The sequence below is a fragment of the Primulina tabacum genome, chromosome 3, assembly GCF_025594145.1.
Source record: "Primulina tabacum isolate GXHZ01 chromosome 3, ASM2559414v2, whole genome shotgun sequence".
Classification (NCBI taxonomy): Eukaryota; Viridiplantae; Streptophyta; class Magnoliopsida; order Lamiales; family Gesneriaceae; genus Primulina; species Primulina tabacum.
In genome coordinates, this window is record NC_134552.1 from 13,597,517 (window position 1) to 13,620,096 (window position 22,580).

Below are 22,580 nucleotides of genomic sequence, written 5' to 3' on the forward strand. Positions count from 1 at the left end.
TGGTTACGAAAGAGGGATCGAGTGGAAAAGAATTTTTTTGGTATAACACAAAAGTCACTAAGCTCTCTCGTCTCATTCGTGACATCAATACATTTTAATTTCTAATTGTAATACATTTTTATTACAAATTATAATTATTTTGGAAAAATATTGAACTTTAAAGTCTTCCATTTATCATATTTTGCTTTCTCAAATGTAAATTTTGGGGTGGAAAATTAGTATATTTTTAAAGTTTACAAAAATAATTATCTCATCATTCTATGATTAATGTTAAATTTGTTAATGAATGTCACGTAACCAACCTATAAAATAATATTTAACGCGATAGTTAACGTAGGCAAGTGTCTCATCCTGGAGTCTTTGGCATGTGGGGAAGAATTAAAGTTTGACTACTTAGCCTCACCTAATAATACAGGTGACGGGTAAAATCATACTTTTCGAAAAGAGCATACGTCATTCACGCACTTGGTGGTTATTAGCTAGCAACGTGTTTATACATTATTTTTTCTAATTATAAAAAATAAATGAAATATCATATTGTAATTTTGATATATAAATAAATAATAAATATAAAAAATATCTGAATAAAAATTGAACTTACAATTTGATTGTTAAGAAATAAAAACGATAATCACAAAGTTACATATGTTTTGTATTACAAACATAACATTTTATTAATATATTCAATTATAAAAAATATATAATAACATTAAATCTTTTAGTTCTATTACCAAAATATTTAATAATAATAATAATAATAATAATATATCTATCTGTGAGAGTATTCGAGCGGGGAGTACCACATCTAGTCGTGTACATCCATTACAACAGTGGGATCCACACGAATACATGTGGGGGTCTGTAGAGATTCATACTGCACGTGGCGGGTGAGTTGGATGTCTTGTCAAGTTCTTTAAATTTTTTATAAGATATTCACACGAATATTTTGAAAATATTCAATGTATAAAATTTTTCAAGCCTTGAAATAATGTGTGAGTGGATGTGATATTCAACAAAATATTTATGTAAACATCTGGTGATGTCGGTGAGATGTCTATCAAAAGTGTTTAATATATCAAAATTATATATCAAGGGGTGTATTCAATGTAGGAGATTTATTGACTTTTAATGATTTTTGTAGATTTTAAAAGTCTAGAGATATTCAATCAAGACTTTTGCATTCTTTTATATCTTCGTTTATTTTGAATGAAAAGAGAATTATTCATTCGCATAGTCAAAATATCTTCTAAGTACGATAATTATATATCACGCAATAAAAATATATTACATCATTATAAATATCACAAAATAAAAATATATTATATCATTATATAATCAAAAAGTTTTCAAATTTCAAAAAGCAAGTTTCAAGCTCTCATTCTCCATATATATATGAATCGACATATTCGAGTTAATGAGTGACCTGATTCTCAATTCAGGTTGATCCGGACGGCCGAACCCAACCCAAATTTTTTTTTTTTAAGAATATTTCGGCTCTAACTTGATAAAGACCTCAATCCTAACCCAAATTTTTTAGTGTTGATTTGTAGTGGATTGAAATTAATTTTTTTTAAAAAATTTAGAACTTATTAGTAGTTTTAACTTTTAAACAAGACAAAAAAATATGTGAGACGGTCCCAAAGGTCGTATTTTGTGAGACATATATCTTATTTGGGTCATCCTATTACATTTTATTGTGAATATCGGTATGGTTGACCCATCTCACAGATAAAGATTCGTAAGACCGTCTAACAAATGACTTACTTTTCTAACAAATAGACCATCTTATCAATTATTATTTCGTAATTTAAAATAAAATATTCCTAACTTTGTATTAAATGATTATATATTTTCATAAAAACACATATATATATATTCAAAAAATTAATAAAAGCCCGAGGAAAACTCTATTAACGCCCGAGTCGACGAATTAGAAAGGTGTCAAAGACAGACTTCGCTACTTGTATGGAATTCGCGTGGAGCTTCCACAGCCGATGACGTAGTAGTGGGCCCACAATAGCAACCGTGACGTCCTATCTTGTGTCGCAGCCGTTGACGTTAGAATCTCCAATCAATTTACCTTCCAATTCGGGCTATTTAATTTCCCAACAGCTCCTCTACTCTCCTCCCCCCCTTCCCACACCATGCAACAAGCCCTCCCATACAAAGATTGGTTCGCCGCCTCCGCCTCCTCCTCCGCCGGAGGCACACGAGGCTCTTCCAATCCTCCGCCAGGAGTAAATGAGTACGCCAGCGTGAGTATGATGGTTTCCGAGAATGCGGTGATAGTGTTCGCTAGGAAGGATTGCTGCATGTGCCACGTGGTCAAGCTTTTGCTTCATGGCCATGGAGTCAACCCCACGGTTTTCGACGTTGACGAGGCCAACGAAGACGACGTCGTCAACGAATTGTCAAGGATTATCGGCGTCGATGGATCGGGGAACGCCACCAGGCCGCAGTTCCCGGCGGTTTTTGTCGGCGGAGAAATTTTCGGAGGACTCGAGGAAGTGATGGGTGCTCATATATCCGGCGAATTGGTGCCCAGATTAAGAGAAGCTGGAGCCCTGTGGCTCTGATTGAATGGGTCGAAATCAATTAATGGGATCCGAATTTTGGAGCAAATTATAGATTTCTTTTTGTCACCAATCTGGACAAATAAATTTCTTTTAGATAATGCAAACTCTCTTCCGTATGGTTGTGTACATAATCAATGGTGGGTTTTGGATTCAACTGCGCATCACTTTTATATTTGGTTTGATGAATTCTTCTTGTTCTTCACCGATTTTTTAATCAGAAATGGCGGCTGAGAAAAATGGGGAGATTCACCATGTGGGGGGTCCACACGTTTAGTTGGATATGATCGAATCAATGAAATAAAGATCCATTTTGAGGCTGCAGCTTCCCAATGGTTTTGATGAAAAACTCTGACAGGGTTGACAAGAAATATATTTTCCACCTACGGTTATATTTTTTTCAAATTTGAATATTCTCGTTTACGTATCCATTGAATATTCAACTTTCATCCGTGTTTTTACACTCGGATATTCTCTTTTATTTTTATTTTTTTTTCATTTTATATATCATAATTTAACAAAAATATATCAAAATCAATATTTATTTATTGGCAAAATCTTATCTTAGACGGTCTCACAGATCGTATTTTTATGAGATAGATATCTTATTTAGATCATCCATGAAAAAATATTACTTTTTATGCTATGAGTATTACTTTTTATTGTGAATATCAGTATGGTTAACTCGTATAACAGATAAAAATTCGTGAGATCGTCTAACAAAAGACCTACTCTTATTTATTATGATATTTAGTTCGAATATATGTAAGGTTTTAATATATGTAAGAGGTTATCAGACCCACATTCATTTTAGGGTTGGCAATAGGGCAGGGACGGAGACATTTTCCCTATCCGATCCCCACCTCATTCGCTGTTTTTTTAATCGGATATTTCTCATTTAATCTCCGATGAGATCAATTCCTCAGTGGGTCCTCATACCTGATTCTATCTAACAGGCCTCAAAATTCTCATATCAACTTCGCGTACATTAAATATTTTTCAGTCTTCATTTCTGCTTCAAATAATCTAAAAATAGTAATGAGGTGGGCCGGATTTTTTTATCATCATGCCCGACCTGATTTGAATTAAATCATTATCCCATAATCGCTTTAAATATCAGTTAAATAAACCCAAAAAATTCTTCCAATTCACTTAAAAAAATTAATACAATAATCTCATTATATATAAATACTGATAATACTCAAATAATACAAACTTTTGACATTCATGATTTTAATAAACAAAAAATTGAAACAACATAATTATCATCAGATGACGAGCTAGATCATAAATATGATTTAAATATTATGAATTTAGCTTTTTTAGTAACTATTAGGAAAAATCATTATTTTATTAGTACTAATGATATTGTTATCGGGAGTTTCGGGATATGTTCAAGGATGTGGATAAGATTCTTATATTTGTCCCCGATTTTGTTTCGAGGATTTGAAAAATCCTCAAACTCGCTTCATTTTTCCTCACATGGTCTCAAAAGCGCTGAGAAAATTGTAATCTCCGAACTCGAAAATCTTCATACACAATTATTTAATCAGGTACAAAAATATTTCACACCATCATTCATTCAGATCGAGTATCAGATTCTCAACGGGTTCAAAAAAAAATATATCATCCTTACTCGTTTGGATAAATAAAAATTTAGGTGAAATTAAAATTAATAAAATCAAATTATGTGGTTTTAACGATATTCACAATGAATTTCAATTACGTTTAACATGAATGTCAGACGTATTTAAAGAATATTAATCTATAGAATGATATATGTAAAATAGTGAAATAATAGACAAAATAATACATAATATCTAATTTGAATTATATATATGAATCAAATGAAATGAAAATGCGATTTTTATATAAAAATATAAATTATTGAATAGATAAGTGAAACGAATCCATCCATCCAAAGAATAATATCTACTCTTTAAACAAAAGTACCCCTCTATTTTTCTTGGAACTTTCAACATGTCAAGCACGATATTTTTGGGAGTGACTTGTCGTTTTACATACGTCAGGCAAATGTCAATTCTGAAAGCCATCCATTATTATAAACATCCAACAATTTATTGGCAAAAGGTCACACAATATAATGGAAAAAATAAGGAACATTTTCACGAATATTTCTGGATTTTTTTTTCTTCCTTTCAATCATTTGATGACCAATATCCATGCCATGATCTAGTTACAAAGAAGATTGTTCGGCATAAATTTAATTGGAGTAGATCTCATCTGATATGATCTCACGAATCTTTATCTGTGTGACGAGTCAACCCTACCGATATTCACAATAAAAAGTAATACTTTTAGCATAAAAAGTAATATTACTTTTTAATGGATGACTCAAATAAGAGATATGTCTCACACAAATTTTTGTCATTTAACTGAGTATATAAGATAACATTTGAAAATTTTAGATGATGTCTTTTTTTCTTGGAATTGAGTAAAACCCATTACAGCTTACCTAAAAGTTTATAAACCGGTTTGCTTAAAAAAATTTGTAAATTGGAACAGCAAGAAATTTTTTGTAAATAAAGTTGACTAGTTTCCCATCCGTAATATTGACTTTAAGAGTATCATTTTTGGGACTTTGGTTTTAAATAATATACATCTTCATGGTTGTGTTAATAACACGATATAAATAATATCAACATTCTTGAAAAAGAAAATATTATATGTGCAACGAAGATAATAAATTGAATTACAAAATGTATTTGAAATAAAAAATATATTTAAAATAATTTTGTCATTTTAAATACACTTTGTAACTCAATGTATAATTTTTATTTTGCATTTGCAATGACTTTCTTGAAAATGGTCTACATTGCTTGCAAATTACTCTAGTCTTGTCATCCCTTACGCCACTATATCAATCTTGTACCCAACCATGATGTACAACATATTATGTAGCTTGCAAGAGGATCGCGGTCGCATCGCCAGTTACTCGATGGATATTATATTTTTAAGGATGTCCAAAAAAAATTTTGAGTTCGTTCTTTAGCTCATGTGATTAGAGGTGGTCGGGTATGGTAATTTCAGATATTGTATACCGTATCGAAAATATCGGTGTGAGAAAAATGATACCGTTATCGTATCGAATTTTCGGTATACCGACGGTATCAGTAAAATACCGTCATATCGAAAATATATATAAAAAAAATTCATTCTCTTATAATTCCAAGGCCAGTGATTACCAATACTAAACAAATCCCTCATGACAGTCAAAGAGATCAGAAAAGATATATACAAAACAAATCTATCAAAACAATAAACATCAACAGCAACATGTGTATGGAGATCCAAGACATCAATGAACATCAATAAATTTCAACCACAACACGTGTGACTTCTTCATCCGCTATCTTTGCAACAATGTCTGAGGTCCTGTGGTTTCTGAAGGCTGCCAGTTTTTCAACAAGTCGAGGCTCAACATCCAGTCTTCTAGCTAGCTGTAAGGTTAAGCTACATAGATAAGACTTCTCAACAGTTTAAATTCTCAACTTTAAGTTGAGTTGTTTCACATAACTTTGATTTAGACTATTCCAACATGATGAGTTCAAACAGAAGTTAAGTTCTTTATTTTGATACGGTATCGTTATATATCATTTTATACCAAAAAAAACTACTTTATATTTTTCAAAAATTTAACTTTATTATTTAAAAATATTGTATATTTTTTAATCCATCTTCGACTTCCGATACACAATTCTAACTCTTATACAGGCTGAGAGAATTTTCCATTTGACTGAAATCGCTAAAGCCATTCTAGGTGAAATGTTGGGTTGAGTGGGTTTGGCACAAATCTCAAATAAAAGATCTCCCCGGATAACATATAGCATATCATGATGTCCTGATGAAGTACATGTTAAACCCTTACATCCATCGATGATCTCCTCCGACGTAGTGTAGATCAAACCGGAATAAAAATTATTTTATCAAAAAGTAAAAGGCGAAGTTAGAACAAAGAAAATCACACACATACCCAATTTACAGGAGTTTCTATACATATTTTCAAAAATAGCTGAAGTCTCCACAATCATATCATTAACATGACCCTTAATTCAACATTGGAACAACAAACTAAAACAACACATTTAAATGAAAGAAGGGAAGCATAACTGAAAGTAATAAAGTAAAACTACTTTCAGGTTATAATTAAAGGTGGAAGGACTTTGGTGTAGGAATCATTTACAACTTTAAAAAAAAATACTTTGGTGTAGGAATCATTTACAACTTAAAAAAAAATCCCTTCTGTGGTTAATCTTTCAAACTTTAACCTCCTAGTTTCAGCTTCATTCATGCAACCAGCTTCAAGTTGGATGGTTAAAGGCCGACATATTAGCTGCCTATGAACCGAAAGTGTCGAGTCTGATCTTACCTTTCTCACTTAAGTTCAAAGCAAAAACTTGTGAACGTGTTTCCGGCCACACTTCCTTAATCTGAGGCATCTTCATAATAATAACGTGTCGGGGCTTTTATATCGCCTATCTCTTGTAACATTTGTTGGATAAATGAATAATGAAGAGTGAGGAGTTGTAAAAAAAAGTGGGATGTCTTAATGTGACTTGTCCCACATTGAGAAATTAACTAAGTGAAGTTTCCCTAATAAGCTCCAAGTTGAGACAAGGGTTTGGGCCCCAAGGGGTACCAGAAGTTTTTAGAAGGGAGAAGACGCCTAATAGGCTGTGTCTCAGTGAAACACGCGCGCGCTTGTCTCGTCTCTGGTCGGTGCGGTCTTTGACAAGTATTAATATTTTTGGATCAAATTTATTTGGTGAATAAATTTTTCAGTCAATAGAGTCGCAAATTGATGCATTCGGAACAGCCACATCCCGCGCGGGTGCGCCACATCCCGCGCAGATGCGCGCCTGTTGCCTGTTGGACAGAACAGGGCGCGCGGCCACACAGCTTCTCGCGTGTTGTCGTGCGGCTGCACGCGCAGCGCTGGTTCTGGAAAAATGCGCGTCCCTTGACTATGATGGCATCTGTTCTTGTCAGGTTTTGGCTCAACCAATGTATCTCTTGACTAGAAATGTGTCTCTTCGAAGCATCCGGTCTGGAGAGACGTGTCTCCTCAACGCAACCGATGATCATCTATAAATAATCCTTCCAACCATTATGAAAGGCTGCTGATTTTTCCCCTGCACTTCTTCTTCACATATTGCTGCATCCTTTGATTTTCGAAATACTTGAAAGTTCAAAGCATAAATTTGTTCGCTGATTTCGAGATTTGTAGTGCTGCAAACTCTCGACTTGAAGTCGTTGTATTTTGGGGACGATTGCCTGCAACGTATAGCACTTTGATATGGGCAATTTCGTCTTGCGGAGAAAGGATCTTCCTTGCCTCGACTTGCTCTTATTGTTGTTGCCTTTTGTTCGTGATTCAAGTTGCTGCGCTTTGCTCGTGTTTCAAGACAACCAACATATCCAGGGTAATATCTAACAAACAATATTTTGACGACACGCGTCTCATAGATGGCCGATTAATAGGAAGAGGGCTGGTACATAGGAGGCTGATATTCAAGACTCTTGAGTATTTCATCCTTAAAACAAGAATCAAGTTTTGCGTAGAGTACTTGATCTGCATCCTTTTGAACCAATGTGGTACAAACCCATTTCACCAAATCTTTTTCGCCAAATGCGGGATCTATTATGGGAGCTTTCCCGTGACCAATTCAAGAATAACAACACCGAAACTGTAGATGTCACTCTTGTAAGCATATTCTGCATAATGGAAGCTCATTAATTATAGAGTCTCCGAGCCTAACGATAGTGCGATGATCGAAATTTACATAATTCCAATAATAAAAACAAAGCTAATACCTTCACATATATATAAGTAAATTAAGTAGAAAAGACTATTATTTAGTGTTAGCAATCGCTCTTCCAGAAACTCGAACACACAAAAGGCTGCTCAGGAATAATGTCAAATCGAAAAAAGCTTCTGCGTGCAAGTGGGAAATGGGAGAAAACTGAGATTTTGCAAAGACCGATTAATGAAATAAGATTTTGAACATGTGACCTTTAGCTCTAGTGCGGCATTGGGCCATGTTAGAAACTAGTTTCTCAAAATCTCCAAAAGATGATCCAACAATAATATTTTTTCACTTCAACAAATTACTAATCTGGTGCAACACGACCCAGCGATAACCAACATGGATGTAGTACCCTTCTCATTAGGGTCAAAATCTTTAGCAATACCAAAATCTGCAACCCGAGCACCATTATTCATATTCATAACTCAACCCAAAAAACTAGCCCAAGATGGGATGATTGTCCAAGTCCATATATGGAACTCCTATAAATTTTATCTAATCGATCTATGACATTTGGAGTGTGAAGTTTACAAATGACCCAACTATGGGCAGTCTAACACATAACAGTAAAAACTGAGTTCTGATAACATTTTAATATTGAAACTTGGATTTAACTCAATCCCAAAATTAGCTCTAGATAATATGTAAAACTCCCAGATATTTTATATAGCAACTATCATCTAACAATGTATTATTTGACTTCACATCCCTATGTACAATCGGAGGAACACAATCACGACGCATATATGATATCCCCTCCGCCACATCAATGGCTATCTTAAACCTCATTGGCCAATCTAGCAAATCATTTTTTGAGCTACGAAGTAAATCGCCTAGGCTACCATTAGGCATGCAGTCGTAAACCAAAAGCTTGCAATCCTTTGTGGTGCAACAACACCACAATTTCACAATATTTTTATGTCTAATCTTTCCCAATCTCTCGACCTCGGCATCAAAACCATCGTCTCGAAAGTTACCCTTCTCCACATCGCTACGTGAATCTGCAGATTTCGGCTTTAGCCACAGCTTCTTCACTGCAACAGCGTCACCATTGCTCGGAACCACCTTGTAAACCTTGCCAGACGACCCACTCCCAATCACACTATCCTCGTCCATAGAATATAATATCTCATTCTCATTAAATCCCAGCTTATGAAAAGACGTTAGAGTCCATTTTGATCTATCAATGGACCTTTTGGCATTCTTGAATTTTTTGCATTTCAAGTCGAACCATATCATGCAAAGTGGAAATTAAGAAATTCACTCCCTAGTCTCTGCAAGTGGGAGATTTGCCACTACATGTAATTTATATAAAAATATTATATACATATATATAATAATTTATTATATGTACACATAAATGATATATAATATAATAATTTATAAATTTCATAATATATAAATACATGTGTATTTGTAAATTATATTTGAGACTAAAATAATTTCAAGAGTATGTTTACATAAAAGGAAAAAAAAAAATCAAACATCTCTTAATATATAGATGAGTACAAAGTCTAGGGTATGAAAATGACTCATTTTCAAATTTGAATTCAAAACTTTAATTTATTCAAACAAAATTAAATTCATAATCATTAAATCAAAATGAAATTTTAATCAAATTAATTTAAAGTGTGTTTTCTTTTTTCCTTTTAATTTATTATTATAATTGTTTTATTTAAACTAAGTTTTAAACTTTAATTTTCAATATACTTTTTCATGTTTAAATTCAAAACTTGAAGTCCCGAGATTGGAGAACAACCGATTGTTTCCGTCGGGATTCATCATTAATTATGTGCTCTAACTTTGTGGTCATAAGTGATTCACAGGTTTTAATTCCTAATTTTATGATTGATTATGTTGGAGTGTAGCTGTTGTACGATTTTGAATTAAAACTTGCAATAAACTATAACTTAAATTTCGAGTTATAATTTTTAAAAATTATAAATTTTGGTAAAACGATAAAGACTCGGTTCTACATATTATTATCACATAAACATTTTATTTCTTGACTAATATTTTATTGAGTGTACATACGGATAGATAATTTAAAGAAAATTGTACTCGAATATTTATGATTTTGATCCGTTATGTCATATATTTCATTTTTTTTCAGCAATTTTGAATTTTTTGTAATTTCAGTCATTTGTCATTGAAATTTTTATTGACACAACCTCACGTCAGAAATGACAACAAATAAAATAATTTACAATTTTTACCTGCTTTAAAATATAGTATCCATCGTAGACGAAAGGGCTTTTATCGAGTTTGCTCAACCAAGTAAATACTAATTTAATAAGTTCGTTGGATTTCTTTTATTGAGTTGCTGCTACTATTAATTTTTTCCCGGATAATATCGATAACCATAATGTTGAACAATTAAATTTATCCATCTACTTTTCAACTAAAAAAATAAAATAAAATTATATAATGTATACATCTTTATCATTTAGTGTTAGGAGTAATATTCTTGTTGCCCTTTTTTAGTAATAAAAATATTTCTAATTAAAAGATGAATCAGGTACACATATTGTGGAAGTATATGTTTATATTGTATTTCTTTTTTTTTATCTGCGCGATTTTCAATTAGGTAAAAATATTTATTGATGCATTATAATGTATTCATATTGTTTTATCATCCATACTGAAAATAATGTAATTATATTGTTATCTTATGCTTACTTAACCCGTAAAATATACCGGCGGATCATGGCAAACACAAAAATTAGATAATGAAGTAATTTTTTATATTTTAAAATACAATGAAAAATGTGTTGAATCAAGAACAGACAATAAACGTCTCTGTTATGAGCGTTTTATTCTCTCTCCACTTATGAAAAGCCAAGCCGACATAATAGACATTGCGATATGAAGAGCTTTGATTGGAGAAATAGAAGAAACATATATCACACGTGTAAAATCCGATACCCTCCCGCATGAATATTCTACAATAACGGGTATTCTCAGGATGTTTCCCTCTCGACGATGAACCTCAATGACCTCACGAAGAGTTAGTCGCACCCACCATCATCGTTGATCAGCATGAAGAATATACGGTCATGCGATAGTGTATAACTTAATGGTAGTAGTGAAAATGAAATGTAAAGTAAAATACGATATCGATTTATATATTTGAATCATTTATGGTGTTTTAAAAATGTTTTGCCACTATATAGATGTATATGGTGAATAAATTATCTATAATCAATCATGCTCATGTTTACAATAAAAGAAATACTTTTTGCATAAAAATAATATTTGTTCATGGGTGACCCAAACAAAATATACGTTTCACAAAGTTTACTCGTGAAATGTGATAGAAGCGCCTTTAATCATAGTCGGTCATCTGCACAAATCAAACATTATATGAGAACGTAAATTTAGGCAATGGTCATTTAATTACATGAGCTGGAGTAGTGTACATTATCTATGATAATGACCAAACGGAAGACTACGGGTCATAATTAAATTGTCATTTAAAAGCCATAAATTTTGAATTATTAATTTATTTGTTTTTTTCGAAAATGCCGATATTTGGAATTTTCGTAATGTTGCTATGCTCTCTATAAAAACATACAAGGGTTTGCAGCCCTAGCATAAGACGTCATATATCCTCCAATGGCTTCCTCTCCGGTCGAGAAATTTTCCCTTCTTCTCCTCTTTGCACTCTTATCCTACCCTCGAACTCAGGCGAGAGACAGCCAATTATTCAGCAAAGTCTCCCCCGACAGCATTACCGCTGTTCCCAACCAAGAACCACCTCTGAATATCGATCAACAACAAGAATCAAATTACTTCCAAACGGAAAATGAAAATGGCTACGGCCTTGAGTCCGGGCAACTTCCTCGTTCCGCCACCGGAGGCGCTGAATCCGGAGATCACCTCCACAGGCACCTCCCTAGAAACTACAACCCCGTGGCATATGTCACAGAACCAGAAGAATACACAGGAAACAGCAACACTTACACTGAAAATTCCTACAACCACCACCTTCGAAACTATTACAACAATGCCCAAAAGAGCTACGACAGCCAGCAGGAAGATGAAGAGATGAGTGAACCAGAACAGTACAGATATAACAACAACTATCAATACAACCGTGGAGGGACATTCAACAGTGAACCACAAGGGCTGAGGGACGCCAGGTTATCGGGCCGCGACGGCGCTCATAATAGCTATGAGAACTACTACTACAACGGCGGCGAAGAAAGCGGATTCCGGCCACAAGGAATGAGTGACACAAGATCCCTGGAAAATGGGAAATATTTTTACGATATCAAAACCGAAAAGTACAGCAACAACCACCCGTATGAAATTTTGAACAGGGCTGGAGCTAACAGTGACTACAATGAGAGGAGTTATTATGGTGCCAGCGAAAACTCCATGGGAGAATCATATCAGAACCAGTATGAGTTCCAAAACGAAGGCCGTATGCCTTGAATTCCGGCTGAACAAAGAACTGTGAAATTTAAGAATTTACTCACCAAGTCATCCATCGTCTATGTTTGATTAAGTGGTAGGACAGTATATCGTAACTACAGATTTGTTTATGTTTATTTCGCTTCTTTTTTTCAACATAAGTTTCCCTTGGTTCAGTGAAGATTTGAAAAATGGGTTGCTCCCTGTACTAATGTGAAGAATATTATTATATTTTGAATAAACTGTCTATGATTATTCTGTAATCTAAATTAGTACGTTCACTTGTATGTGTGTATATATTAGCTAGTTATTTTACTTTTAATTATAGAAATCACACTTTAAATCCGTGGACTCGAAAAAACTTTAAATTAATATGTGAAACAATTGTAAAAATTGTTGAAAAATAATATTTAAAATGTGTGTATTGAATATTTGAATGTTGAAAATAAGAGTTGTAAATATTGAAAATTAGTGTGTGATAATGTATGTAATGATGAATTTATTTTTGGATTATTTGTAAAGATTTTCTATAAATAGATCTCTCATTTGTGAAGAAAATTACAATTGAATAGAGAGAAAAATATTAAAAATTGTGTAGTTTGGTAAATTTTGAGAGTTTGATATTTTTACTTTTTACCATAAATTTTTACTTTTTCACGACACGTTATCAGCACGAAACTCTAAAAGTCCTCCATACTTTTCCAAGCTCCAAACAGAAGAAAAAGGTAACAAAAGTAATAATATTTATTTTACTGTTATTTATTTATTGTGTATATATTTAATATAAAATATAATGTTATTATATAATAAAAATTAGAAATAATAATAATAATTTTTTCAAAAACTTGTTATAAATCCTGGGAGGATGTTAAGACGACATCCCACACTCCCGGTAAGGGATACGACAAGTATAAAAGCTTATAAGATTTTTAAACAAAATAACTTATGACACCTCATTATAATAATGTGATATGATATACATAATTATTTAAACATGACTAATATTATATACATCATATTATTACCATAAAATTGTACAAATACATACATTTATTTTTTAAACACCAACGGTCATAAACGGTAATAAAACGGCTAGTTTTTGCCCTATAAATATGATCTCACAAACACATTCAATCACTCCAACTTTCACTTCTTCTCTAAAAATTATTATTCATCAAATTTTCGAAGAATATGACTTTCTCAAGGTTATTTTTAATTATTTTGGTTATCATACTCACGATTCTTGTATTTATCGGAGAATATCCTACTCGTGTGTTTTCTTTATTTTTACAAATGCTTGTACTTGTTGTTTATCCAATACTTTGTATTGCAATATTCATTAACTAATAAAATGCATCGTAATTTTTTTAGTACCACCATGTCAAACTTGACAAAGCTCGAATTCATTGCTCTTGATATTACGGGGAAAAATTATATGCCATGGACTCTCGATGTAGAAATGCATCTTGAATCGTTGGGTCTAAGTGAGACCATAAAAGAAAATGACATATCGACATCCCAAGAAAAGGCAAAAACCATGATATTTTTGCGTCGACATCTCGACGAGGAATTGAAATGTGAATATCTAATTGAAAAATATCTCATGGCTTTGTGGAAGAGATTAAAAGAAAGATTCGAACATATAAGGGAAGTTATACTTCCGACCGTCCGGGATGAATGGAATACGTTGAGATTCCAATATTTTAAAAAAGTCAGTGATTATAACTCGGCGATGTATAGAATAATCTCGCAATTGAAATTCTGTGGGCATGAGATTACTGAAATGGAAATGCTTGAAAAAACATTTTTCACTTTTCACGCATCGAATATAACTCTACAACAACAATATAGAGTGCGTGGATTTTCGAGATATTCTGAACTTATCGTCTGTCTCCTTGTGGCGGAAAAGAATAATGAGTTGTTAATGAGAAATCATCCGGCACGACCCACTGGTTCAACGGCATTTCCTGAAGTAAATGTCGTAAACAAAAATGAATTTAAATTTGGAAACTAAAATCAAAGTTATAGACAAGATTTTGGTCGAGGACGAAATCGAGGTCGTGGTCGTGGACGTGGACGTAGAAGTGGTCGTGGTCGTGGACGCGGCCGTGGTTTTGAAAATAATCGAGATAGGTACTTTCATAACTCATCTCAAAAGAGTGTCCCAAACCATCCACAGAAAAGGCATCATGAAAATATGAGTGTTCATGAGAATCACTCAAAAAGATTTGAAAGTTCTTGTTTCAGATGTGGTACTCCAGGACATTGGTCCCGTATTTGTCGAGCCCCTGAGCATCTTTGTAAACTTTATAAAGAATCAATAAAGGGGAAAGAAAAGGAGACCAACTTCACTGAACAGAGTGAACCTTTGAGTGATTCAACTCATTTTGATGCTGGAGATTTTCTGATTGATTTCTCAGACAATGATCAATTTTGCTGGTGGAATAAATATGTAAAATATTTTATGTACCCGTATGATAATGTTTTATCGCGTGCTATATTTTTTACATATGTATTGTATTGTATTTTATTTTTATAAATATATTTTCAGTAATTTTATTTCATTGCATATTTTTTTTGAAGTTCAAACATGGAAAATGCTATTAACAAAGCTGAAGTTTGCATACCCGATAGTGGTACAACGCACACTATCCTCCGAGATAAAAAATATTTCTTGGAACTAAAACCAACAAAAATAATGGTGAATACAATATCAGGTCCTGTAGACTTGATTAAAGGATGTGGTAAAGCACATTTTTTGTTACCTAATGGTACAAAATTTTTGATCAATGATGCTTTGTATTCACCACAATCAAAAAGAAATTTGTTGAGTTTTAATGATATATATTTCCATGGGTATGATACTCAAATAATGAATGAAGGGAATGAGAAATATATGTGTCTTACCACATACAAATCAGGAAAGAAATATGTAGTTGAAAAACTACCAATGCAACCTACTGGATTGCATTATACAAGTCCAATCGAATCAAACATGGTAGTTGATAATTCTTCATTACTGATCAATTGGCATGATCGAGTAGGACATCCTAGTTCAACAATGATGCGAAAAATTATAGAAAATACACATGGTCATCTATTGAAAGACCAGAAGATCTTTCAGAATAATAAGTTTCAATGTAAAACATGTTCTCTTGGAAAAATTATTATAAGACCATCACCAGTCAAAATCCAAACTGAATCGGCAATGTTTCTTGAACGTATTCAGGGTGATATTTGTGGACCAATTCATCCACCATGTGGATCATTCAGATACTTTATGGTATTGATTGATGCCTCCAGCAGATGGTCGCATGTATGTTTATTGTCAACTCGAAATGTTGCATTTGCAAGATTACTTGCTCAAATAATAAAATTGAGGAATCAATTTCCCGATTATACAATCAAGAAAATTAGACTTGATAATGCTGGTGAATTTACTTCCCAGACTTTCAATTATTATTATATGTCTATGGGAATCATTGTTGAGCATCATGTTGCTCATGTACATACACAGAATGGATTGGCTGAATCATTGATTAAACGTCTGCAAATGATTGCTAGACCAATGATTATGAAAACAAAGCTCCCTATTTCAATATGGGGACATGCAATTTTACATGCTGCTTCATTAATTCGCATCAGACCAAGTGCATATCATAAATACTCCCCATTGCAGATTGCATTTGGTAAAGAACCAGACATTTCTCATCTGAGAATTTTTGGATGTATGGTGTATGTGCCTATTGCACCACCGCAAAGAAAGAAAATGAGACCTCAAAGAAAGGTTGGAATTTATATCGGTTATGATAGTCCATCAATCATTCGATATCTTGAACCTCAGACAGACGACGTGTTCACAGCACGTTTTGCTGATTGTCATTTTAATGAAGAAATCTTCCCAATGTTAGGGGGAGAACAGAAACATACTGAAAAGAAAATTACATGGTATGTATCATCACTATTACATCTGGATCCAAGAATAAAACAATGTGAAAAAGATGTACAGCAAATTGTGCACTTGCAAAGAATAGCAAATCAAATACCAGATGCATTTGCAGACACAAAAGGGGTAACTAAATCATATATACATGCTGCAAATGCCCCCGCTTGAATTGAAATTTCGAAGAAACAAATTGAAGATACTCATGATGTCATTAAACGCCTGAAGCGTGGAAGGCCAGTCGGTTACAAGGATAAAAATCCTCGAAAAAGAAAATTCATAGAGAAACACGATGATCACAAAAGAGAAAATGATGTTCCTTAAGAAACACATGATAATCACAAAATAAAGAATGATGTTCCTGAAGAAACACATGATGATGAAAATGTTTTGTTAGAAACACAAACTGACGAGAATCGTGAAATATCTATCAATTACATTGATACTGGAAAAATATGGAACCGAAAAGATATAGAAGAAATTGATGATATATTTTCTTATAATGTGGCAATCTACATCATAAATGATAATGAAGATCATGAACCAAAATCTTTCGGTGAATGTAAAAATCGGCAGGATTGGATAAAATGAAAAGAAGCAATCCAGGTTGAATTGGATTCGCTAAATAAACGTAATGTTTTTGGACCTATAGTCCTTACACCTGAAGGTGTAAAACCTGTTGGATACAAATGGGTTTTTATTCGAAATCGAAATGAGAAAAATGAAATAGTAAGATATAAAGCTCGACTTGTTGCACAAGGTTTTTCTGAAAGGCATGGAATTTATTATGAAGAAACGTGTTCTCCCGTGATGGATGCAATTACGTTTCGGTATTTGATTAGCTTGGCGGTATCTGAAAATTTAGAAATGCATCTTATGGATGTTGTTACAGCTTACTTATATGGATCACTTGATACTAATATATATATGAAAATCCCTGAAGGATTTAAGATGCCTGAAGCACAAAGTTCAAAACCCAGAGAATGTTATTCTGTGAAATTACAAAGATCATTATATGAGTTAAAGAAATCCGGTCGAATGTGGATAATCGACTAAGTGATCACTTGATGAAAAAGGGATATGTAAATAATTCAATATGCCCTTTTGTTTTCATTAAGAAAACAACATCCGGATGCGTAATTATTGCTGTATATGTTGATGATTTAAACATCATTGGAATGAATAAGAAAATTCAAGAAGTTGTGTCATACTTAAAGGAAGAATTTGAAATGAAGGATCTTGGAAAAACCAAGTATTGTCTGGGTTTACAAATTGAACAAAAAGAATGTGGAATGTTTGTTTACCAGACAAATTATACAGAAAAGATCCTTAAACGTTTTAATATGGATAAATCAAATCCTTTAAGTACTCCAATGGTTGTTAGATCATTAAACATAGAAAAGGATCAATTCCGTCCATGTGAAGATGATGAAGATATTCTTGGTCCAGAAGTACCATATCTAAGTGCTATCGGTGCCCTTATGTATCTTACAAATTGTACAAGGCCTGATATATCTTTTGCCGTAAATTTGTTAGCAAGATTTAGCACATATCCAACAAAGAGACACTGGAACGGAATTAAACATATATTCCGTTATCTACGAGAAACGACAGACTTGGGACTTTTGTATTCAAAAGATTCTAATCCAAGTATAATTGGTTATGCCGATGCTGGATACTTATCTGATCCACACAAGGCATGTTCCCAAACTAGATTAGATATGCATTTACTCGTGGAAGCACTGCAATTTCTTGGCGTTCAGAGAAACAAACGCTCGTAACAACTTCATCAAATCATGCCGAGATTATTGCACTATATGAAGCAAGTGGTGAATGTGTGTGGTTAAAATCAATGACCCAACATATCCAAATCTCATGCGGATTATCATTCGACGAGAAGCATGTGATACTATATGAAGATAATGCTGCATGTGTTGCTCAAATGAAAGAATGATACATAAAAAGCGATAGAACTAAACATATTCCTCCTAAGTTCTTTGCATTCACCAAGGAGCTTGAGAAGAATAAATGTATTGATGTTCGTCACATTCAATCAAGTGAAAACTCATCAGATCTCTTCAAAAAGGGACTTCCTACGACAATATTCAGAAAGCACATATATAATATTAGGATGCGCAATCTACAAAATTTGTGAAGAATTATTCATGTCAACATGAAGGGGGTTTTACATGACTGCACTCTTTTTCCCTTACTATGGTTTTTATCCCAATGGATTTTTCCTAGTAAGGTTTTTAACGAGGCAGTATAAAAACACGTAATGAAAACAATCATTATGATCATCATCACAAGGAGAAGTGTTAAAAAATAATATTTAAAATGTGTGTATTGAATATTTGAATGTTGAATATTTGAATGTTGAAAATAAGAGTTGTAAATATTGAAAATTACTGTGTGATAATGTATGTAATGATGAATTTATTTTTGGATTATTTGTAAAGATTTTCTATAAATAGATCTCTCATTTGTGAAGAAAATTACAATTGAATAGAGAGAAAAATATTAAAAAGTGTGTAGTTTGGTAAATTTTGAGAGTTTGATATTTTTACTTTTTACCATAAATTTTTACTTTTTCACAACAAAAATGATAATTGTAGAAATAAAATTTATGATGAGTACTTATAATTACTTATAGTTAAAACTAAATAGTATATACTTGAATGATCTATTCTCTTGCATCTTTTGAGGATTTAATTTAGCACAAAAAATATATTGAAATCATGAGTCGATCTTGTGAGTCGGATTTAAACCGATTTATGAAAAATTATTAATTTTTATGTCAAAATATTATTTTTCACTGTAGTCATGAACCGGTCTATCCATCTCAATGGATACTTGCTGTTTATTTAATTACCACAAACTTATTTGTTATTAGTGCACCGACGCACTATCAACGTATGCGTTGTGTGTATGTACAATTTTTTTTATAAGTCATTTGATTTATATTTAAATGATTATCAAAATTTAATTATAAGAAATAGTGATGAACTACACTATAATTTTGATATATGAATTAAAAAATAAATAGAAAAATAAAGAAGAAAAATACTTAAATAGGAATTGAACCTATAATTTGATACTTAAAAAAAAAAATTTCTATCTGCTGAGCTACATATAACTTGCATTAAAATTCTAACATTTTATTAATATATATAAATATTAAAACAGAATATAACATTAAAAATTAATTATTTTAAAAGTGACAAACTTAATAATATAATATAAATTAAAATACATTTGACATTTCAGTTTAATTAGTTTGTTACAGACACGGGGAAATTTTGGACTTGTACTTGCAGCGAACTAAAACCCAGCAAAGCCCTAATGATCGTTTCTGACTTCTGAGCATCATCTCCGATTGTCACACAGTCACCGCCATGGCCACCGTCGCCGCCAGATTTGTCATGCGATTGGCCACCGCATCCTCTCGAAGTCCCGTCATTAGAATCTCATCCGGAGTAAAAACCAAGGCTACTACCTCGCCATTCGGAATATCATCTCGAACACCGCCAACTGCTCGCATTTTCAGGTTTTAGATGCGTGCTTTATCTACTATTGCAATTGAACGTGTGATAGACCTAATTCGTGGTTACGATCACAATTATTCAATATTTCAATCGGTATTTGAGCTAGGACCCCCGTGGAGTTGAGTGGCGTCGGCTTGGCTTGGTGTCAATGTTACCGTACCACACTGCAACAGCCTCTGCACTGCTTAAATCCATGCTTTCTGTTGCTCCTCACGGACAAGCTTGGATTCTCGAAGGTAAATTTCTTCTTTCCGGTGTGCACATTAAGTTGGTTTCGGTGTTTCGATATTTTTTCCTTAGCAATCAATTAACTTGATGCTATTATATGGTTACATGGCGATTCCGAGGGAAATTGGCATTTGTAACAGCTGTGGAAGTTAAAACTGTACATTCTACTCGATGGACATGACCTAAAAATAGTGTTTGTTGGATTAACTTTTCACAGTGAGTCCACATAACTACGAATTTCTTATCTTTCTTTCTTGGCATGATACATTACCGAACTAAATTTTTGAGACCTTTTGCATGTTCTTTTTTGATATACAGCTTTACTCTCTCAATATATTGGAAGTTTTTTTTTATTATAGGAAAAGAGAGGATTGGATATGAGGTCACAAGAAAGAGGTGAACTGATCTCATTTATTGTTCTGTTCGAATGATAGACTATGTTGTGTGAATCCTTGCTATATTAGGTTGTGATGCCTCCAAAGATGTATTTGCCAATAAATGAGCTTCCTTCAATGAAATTGTCCTTGCTGAATGCAAGAGTCTCTTTACCACTTAAAGGTCTGTACATAGCCGGATAGCCTTAGCCTTCCAGATCTTTTAATTCAGATGGAGCGACAATACATTGTGCTAATGGCCAGCCCAAAAAATTCAGTTGAACTGACTAAGAAATTCCAGCCATCATCAAATATTCTCAATTTTAGACGGTGGGTGTAGGAAATATGTAATTATGCCTCCTAGGTTATGGACTCTTAGTGTTTCCGGAAACACAATTTTTACTTTGTATGATAGACTTCATGTTCGCAAAAAGTCTTTCATCACATTCCTTTTTTCTCTTGTGTCTTTGGGAAGTTTTCAGTATACTCTTTGGAATCTTATTGAATGATCCAAATACTTTATGGAAAAAATGTTTGGCGAATCCAATATAATCGCTAATTTATTATAGAGCAGCTTTAGAGATTGATGACGGATCGAATTGACAAAAATGTACCATATGGTTACTGGATGACACGAAGACTCTGTAGCTTGAAACTTCTGTTTGTTCTTGAAGATGAAATTAATCTGTCAGCTGCATTTATTGCTGACTCGGTAATTTATAGACCATGCTAATGTGTGATATCCATCAGATTGCAAGTATGATGTATGGATCAAAGCGGGAGTTTTATTTATTTGAGCACACTAGGAGAATGCCTGATTTTAGAATCAGAATGAGCTCAGCACAGGAAATCTGGAGTTATTTTTCCTTCGTTTTTTGTTGGATGATCAAAAGTGATCTAAAGAGCAAGTTGATTATTCCCAAGTAATATGGGACTCTTGATATTTGTAACTTGTGCATTACTATCTCAACTTCTGTTCCTTGGGACCTTCTGTAATTTCCAGCTGTAGTTTTCCCTGTGACCTTTTATTTATGCTATTTTTCACAACTGCTCATTGGCTGACATTGGACCTTAAGATTTTCAACTTTCTGCCAGTTTTTTTTTTTTTTTTAAGCTGAAATTTGTATTTTCAATTTGTAAGACTAAGCTGGTAAAGTTTAGGGGATCACGGCCTTGTTCTCTTTGCTTCTTGCTCTCCTTTTAGCTGTGTATGGCTACATTTGATATTCTCTTCGTAAAACACACTGTTTTCCTGCATTGTAGATGGATGATGTTAATTAGAATGTGGTGAGACGGGTGTTGGAGATCCATGGATATCGTTCAATGTTGCAAGAAATGTTGGAAACCAGCAAATCAATGATAACTATCAATCAATCGAACCAAGTGTCACCCGACCCACAAGTTTGGCGACTATATTACCTTTGATAAAATTAAGACACCTGGTTGTAATCGAAGCAAGTTTTCTGATTATTCCCGTTGTCGTATACCACTTTCAACTTTCAGTTGGAAGAAACACGCCCTTTACATTGTGACATTCACTTTGTGTTGCAAAATTTGACAATGAAGTTTTCCGTTGGCTTCTCATGTAGGGGAGAACACGAACCAGACTCGAGCTTGAAAGTATAAATAAATATTTAAACTTAAGTATAAATAAATATTTAACCTTGAGTTTG

At 33.2% G+C, this 22,580-nt stretch overlaps 2 protein-coding genes and 1 pseudogene across 2 annotated transcripts; all 3 read left to right on the forward strand.

Annotated features, from left to right (window-relative positions):
• Positions 1–2,087: 2,087 nt before the first annotated feature.
• LOC142540579 (glutaredoxin-C9-like) lies at positions 2,088–2,756 on the forward strand. Its single transcript, XM_075646845.1, has one exon. The coding sequence runs from the start codon at positions 2,145–2,147 to the stop codon at positions 2,574–2,576; it is 432 nt and encodes a 143-aa protein (XP_075502960.1). The 5' UTR covers positions 2,088–2,144; the 3' UTR covers positions 2,577–2,756.
• A 9,225-nt stretch (positions 2,757–11,981) lies between these two features.
• LOC142538998 (uncharacterized) lies at positions 11,982–13,080 on the forward strand. The gene has a single exon (XM_075644296.1). The coding sequence runs from the start codon at positions 12,017–12,019 to the stop codon at positions 12,836–12,838; it is 822 nt and encodes a 273-aa protein (XP_075500411.1). The 5' UTR covers positions 11,982–12,016; the 3' UTR covers positions 12,839–13,080.
• A 7,003-nt stretch (positions 13,081–20,083) lies between these two features.
• On the forward strand, positions 20,084–22,460 carry LOC142540580 (uncharacterized; annotated as a pseudogene).
• Positions 22,461–22,580: the final 120 nt, after the last annotated feature.

Coding starts and splice junctions, on each gene's coding strand:
- LOC142538998 (XM_075644296.1), top strand. CDS start 12,017: ATGGCTTCCTCTCCGGTCGAGAAATTTTCCCTTCTTCTCCTCTTTGCA.
- LOC142540579 (XM_075646845.1), top strand. CDS start 2,145: ATGCAACAAGCCCTCCCATACAAAGATTGGTTCGCCGCCTCCGCCTCC.